At 37.0% G+C, this 5,150-nt stretch overlaps 2 protein-coding genes across 3 annotated transcripts in view; one reads left to right on the top strand and one right to left on the bottom strand.

The window, feature by feature from the left end:
- LOC107639270 (DNA-directed RNA polymerases II, IV and V subunit 3) lies at nt 610–3,722 on the top strand. Of its 2 annotated transcripts, none has more exons than XM_021121114.1 (3): nt 610–1,213; nt 1,838–2,078; nt 2,475–2,685. In XM_021121114.1, the coding sequence occupies exons 1-3, from the start codon at nt 750–752 to the stop codon at nt 2,490–2,492; spliced, it is 723 nt and encodes a 240-aa protein (XP_020976773.1). In that variant the 5' UTR covers nt 610–749; the 3' UTR covers nt 2,493–2,685. The 2 variants fall into 2 exon arrangements, with proteins under 2 accessions (XP_020976773.1, XP_016198239.1); XM_016342753.2 differs by lacking the exon at nt 2,475–2,685 and adding an exon at nt 3,209–3,722 and having other exon boundaries at nt 618–1,213.
- The window catches only part of LOC107639271 (protein NAP1), a 14,440-nt gene continuing 13,441 nt past the window's right edge, over nt 4,152–5,150 (bottom strand). Inside the window, exons 23-24 of the mRNA XM_016342754.2 lie at nt 4,835–5,047; nt 4,152–4,653 (exon numbers count right to left, since the gene is read on the bottom strand). Coding sequence (XP_016198240.1) covers nt 4,152–4,653; nt 4,835–5,047 — 715 coding nt within the window. The remainder of the gene's footprint in view (nt 4,654–4,834; nt 5,048–5,150) is intronic.

Here is a 5,150-nt window from a genome sequence, read left to right as displayed (position 1 = left end):
AAAATTCGGATCAAATAAAAAAATTGTTTGCTAAATAAAAAATCCTTTACCCTTTATAAAAAATAAAAATAATATTTAATTTGGTCCTTCAACTTACACGTGAGTTTTAATTTAAGTCTTAAAATTTTAATTGTCTTTATTTAGTCTTCAAATTCTACAAATGTAACTTATATTAGTCTTGGTTATGGAATAATTTTCGATCCACAAACGTTAACAAAATGCTGATATGAACAACTGAATGTGATGTTAGACTTTGTAAACCAATATTATTTTTATTTTAGCACTCAAATAATCCAAAAAATATTGTAATTGGATATTATTTTTAAGTTATTTAAACACTAAAATTAAAACAATGTCATTTTATAAATTTCAGTTTGATTATCATGTCAGCACTTCATTAACGATATTATGCGAAAACTTGTCTTAGATCAATGTCACATCTATAAAATTTAAAAACTAAAAAAAATAATTAAATTGAAGTTCGAACACAAATTCAAGAACTAATTAAGTATTAATTCTTTTTTATTTTTTGAGGAAAACAACTGTGATTACCGATTACTCATTAGCCATCCTTCTGGTTACAAAACATACAAATCAAATGACCATATTATCCTTTGGGGTTTGAGGGAGGGGTTTAAAAGACCTATTTCGACTTCTCTTGTCTACTCCGTTTGCTGCTACTATGAACTCTGCGTAGCAAAGACCACACAGTGACTGAGTGAGGGTTTCGTTAAGAAGCTTCCAGAACAATGGAAGGCCAATCCTACGCCCGCATGCCGCGCGTGAAGATCCGCGAGCTGAGGGACGACTACGCGCGCTTCGAGCTCCGCGACACCGACGCCTCCATCGCCAATGCGCTCCGGCGCGTGATGATCGCCGAGGTCCCAACCATCGCCATCGACCTCGTCGAAATTGAGGTGAACTCGTCCGTACTCAACGACGAGTTCATCGCTCACCGACTCGGACTGATCCCTCTCACAAGCGACCGGGCGATGAGCATGCGCTTCTCACGTGACTGCGACGCATGTGACGGCGACGGCCAGTGCGAGTTTTGCTCCGTCGAGTTCCACCTTATGGCTGTTTGCAGGAACGATGAGACGCAAGATGTTACGAGCTCCGATCTCATCAGCTCTGACCACACCGTTGTTCCTGTTGATTATTCTGAATCTGCTGCCTCCATTGATGCTTCTGATGGCATAAGCGGCAATAAGAAGTATTCTTATTCCTCTCTTTCTTTCTTTTCTAACGAATGCAGTTAGGGCACTTGTTAAGGATATTAGATATTAGATGTGGAAAATTTTAACAGAAAAAAAATTATTAAATCCTCAATGTGTTTGATGCATTGGAAGAATACAAATTTATGCCTATATTCCCTTTAAAGGCACAAATGTGTGTTTTCGTTTTCAAGTTGGGGTTGTTTTCTTTTTTTTTTTTTTTTTCTTTTAAGAAAGGTGATTTTTATTTTACTCATTTCTTGAAAAATTGAAGGAACTTTTTGGTAATTGTTTTTAATTGATCCTTTTGTTTTTTTCCAAAAATCATTTTGCGTGAAAATTGTTATTTGGTGACACTGTGCAAGTGTGAATTTCAGTGGTGTGAAAATTTTGATATATAGATTAATTCTTGTGTAACTGAAGTCCCTAGTTATTTGAATTATGATGATATCTGTTTTACCGAAGGCAATAATTAAGCTAGTTTCATCGCTTACGTTCATACCTGAGATCAACTGGATGGTGTTTATAAATAAGTGAATGAATTGAAATAACATAGCTATCTTGGTCTTGGATGTGTAATTTTAGGTGGTTTGAGGTTTTTTATTTTTGTTTGTTGAATTCAGGGGAGGGATTACAATTGTGAAGTTGCGGAAAGGTCAAGAGGTGAAGCTGAGGGCAATTGCTAGGAAGGGGATTGGCAAAGATCATGCGAAGTGGTCACCGGCTGCAACTGTTACTTTCATGTATGAGCCGGAGATTCACATAAATGAGGATTTGATGGAGAGCTTGACACTTGAGGAGAAAAAAGAATGGGTTGAAAGTAGTCCTACCCCTGTTTTCGAGATTGATCAAGTAACACAACAGGTTGGTCACTTTTCACTGATATCATTAGTAATGCTAGAATTGCTGTTATCAATTTATCTTACTTATGTGCTCTGTGATTCTTGAATTTTCCTAAAAGTGCTGGTTTGAGGCTTATATTAGACTCTGGTATTTTATTATATAGTTTGTGATTATATGCTTATCCTTAATATTGTAAGCTGCATCTTTGAACAATATAATGCATCTGCATCTTTTATGTTAAAGTAGGAAAGAACAATGAATTAGAATTAGAATATTAGATGTACTACTTGCTTTCACAATGGGATCAATGATTGGCACTTGTAACTTGATGGTTTGATAGATTGATTACATGATGCTTCTTGTGAGGAAACATTAATTGCTAATGGTCTTAGGAATTCTTCTTCCATTATTTTACAGAATCAAATTGTAATGTAGGCCTACAGAGTCACATAGTGAAGGCACATTCTGCAACTTAGAGACAACTCAAGTCTATATTTTGGTGAAGCTAGCTACCACCTTGAAAAAAGTGTTTCTCCCTTTATTTTGGATTAAAGTGGTGTTTGAATATAGTGTCTTGTCTGCATTCATCCCTTTGCCTTTCTGTTTTGGAATCAAACGGACGTTTTTCTAGGGAGCTTTTTATACTTAAACTTTTATGGCCATGCCAAAAGCAAATCTGGATTTTGACCAATGAAAAGTAATCAACTTCGTATGGCATCATTCTAAGTTGTACTTCCAAGGAAGATTTTGCATGTAAAATAACAAGTGTATGAATTATGAAAGTAACAAGGAGATTGCTAAAAACATTGTGAAGGATTTGCTGCATCAGGGCGAGTCAGTTTCTAAGCAAGCAATTGCATAATGAACCATAGGTTTCAAAAACAATATATAAAATGCTAATGTCGGGATTAAGTGATTAAGGATATCACCCATGATTGTAATTGTGCTGTCTTACTGATTGAATCAAGCACAAAATGTTGTGTCTTTGAACTGTTAATATATGGCTCTTCATACTGATTTGTAAGTTCAGTTTGATTTTTATGGTGAATCCTTCCTTCTCATTCAACATATCATAAAATACCAAACTTTTCACTGCTACGATACAATTGTATCAAGGTGTTTATTGTAACCAAGCTTCTAGTATTTAACAGGTTATGGTGGTTGATGCCGAGGCATACACCTATGATGATGAGGTCATCAAGAAAGCTGAAGCAATGGGGAAGCCCGGCCTTGTAGAAATCAATGCAAAACAGGATAGCTTTATATTCACTGTGGAAACTACTGGAGCCATAAAAGCTTCTCAGTTGTTGCTAAATGCCATTGAAATCCTGAAGCAGAAGCTGGATGCTGTACGGCTATCTGAGGACACAGTTGAGGCTGATGATCAATTTGGTGAGCTGGGTGCACATATGCGAGGAGGTTGATCAAAATTATTGTTAGATAGCATTGCAAAGTTTTTATTGTTGAATATGTTGGTACATTGTATTAACCAAGGATGCTGATTATCTCACCTTTTGTCATGTGGAGATAGAGAACTTTCAACTTTGTGTAACTTTGCAAACAGTGGCTAGCTTATGGTAACATTTTTTAGAGCTATTGCATTCTAGCAAAGTACAACTAATTAGTTTCTTCACAATGATTAAGGGATGAAGTATTTTCACATAATTTCACTTGCAATATAACCTATCAATCTTCTTATTCATAAAATTTATATTTTGTTTTTAAGTCTCAGAATGATAATTAATTTGAAATATATTAAATTTTTGGAAAAACAATGTGTGAAACAGCGGGAAAGTATGCAGATTCTAAGGTGTTTTCCCTGCGAAATGTCAAGGAAATGGCTTAAATAAAGCAAAGCGATAAAGCATGAAAACTTGGTTCCGAGTTCTGACTAGCACAGACGAGACTTAATATGACATTGATTTTAAACTATCCAGGCTACTACAAAAGAAACATTTAGTATGACATGATGATATACATTTTGCCAAAACTTGTGGGAACCTGCTTAGATGATTTATGATATTATGAACAACTGATCACTAACAAATGGTGAATAATTTACCAGCTCTTTCTGAAGTATCTTAAACAATATTACTACTTGTATGCTAACGGACCAGATCTAGATACTGCAAACCTAGGGAGTGGACTTGGCCCAGTACTCCCAGAAGTTGACCCTTCAACAGATTTGACTCTATTACGGCTAGCGCCATAATCCAAAGGACCAGAGCGACGAGCGTTCCTCTGCCGGTTGTCCATGCTCCTTAAGTTGCTGGTATCAATCTCATAGATGTGTTCTTGGCTATGTGATGATGACCCTTTGAAATATCCGGATGAGTCGTTGGTGTAATGCTGAGGTGTGGAGTCCCCGCGAGGCTGCCTTAAGACAGGAGAAGCATGCGCTAGTATGATGGCAGGTGAATGACGGGGAGAAGAATTCAGTATTGCCAATGGGGTTGATGGAGTATCTGCGTAGTATTGGCTGTATATTGAGCGGAGAATGGAGTAAGGAACGTGAGTTTCCAATGAGCTTCTTGGAAGGTATGGTGAGATCTCGCAGAGTTGGTCTAGGAAGATAAGCTGTGCTACAAGATGAGATCTGCACATAACCCAATATGTAAAAATAAAAATAACACGAAAAAGAAAAAGATCTTAGTAAACTACAAAATGAGAACGTTCCAGGCAAAATATAGCAATCATGTAGAGCTTATAGTAGTCATTTGACGTGCTGCTACATTATATAATACCATATCCCTAAACGTAAAATTTGATATATTTACCTATGTGTTTCGCTCCAATAATCCAGTATGATCTCAGCAGAGAGCTTCACAAATAACTGCAGCGTGGACTTGATGCTTGCTTCAGCTGACACATGACCTGTTAGTTCAGGATCCATTCCTTCGCTAGCATGCACATTTGATAATGACGACCTGTGCTGATGTTCCCGTTCCAATCTCACAAACTCGCTTCCGGCAATCACCGCCGAAATACACCTGCTCAGTTGTAAGGGGTTAGAGCCAGATAAAAGGTACCAAAATAAGTATGCGTAGTACATTGATCTCGGAGGAGGGAGAAGAAGAGAACCCCCACCCCAAC

The sequence above is a fragment of the Arachis ipaensis genome, chromosome B04 (assembly GCF_000816755.2).
Source record: "Arachis ipaensis cultivar K30076 chromosome B04, Araip1.1, whole genome shotgun sequence".
In the NCBI taxonomy this organism is placed as follows: domain Eukaryota; kingdom Viridiplantae; phylum Streptophyta; class Magnoliopsida; order Fabales; family Fabaceae; genus Arachis; species Arachis ipaensis.
Note: the sequence above shows the minus strand (reverse complement) of the source record. Positions and strands in the feature narration are given on the sequence as shown.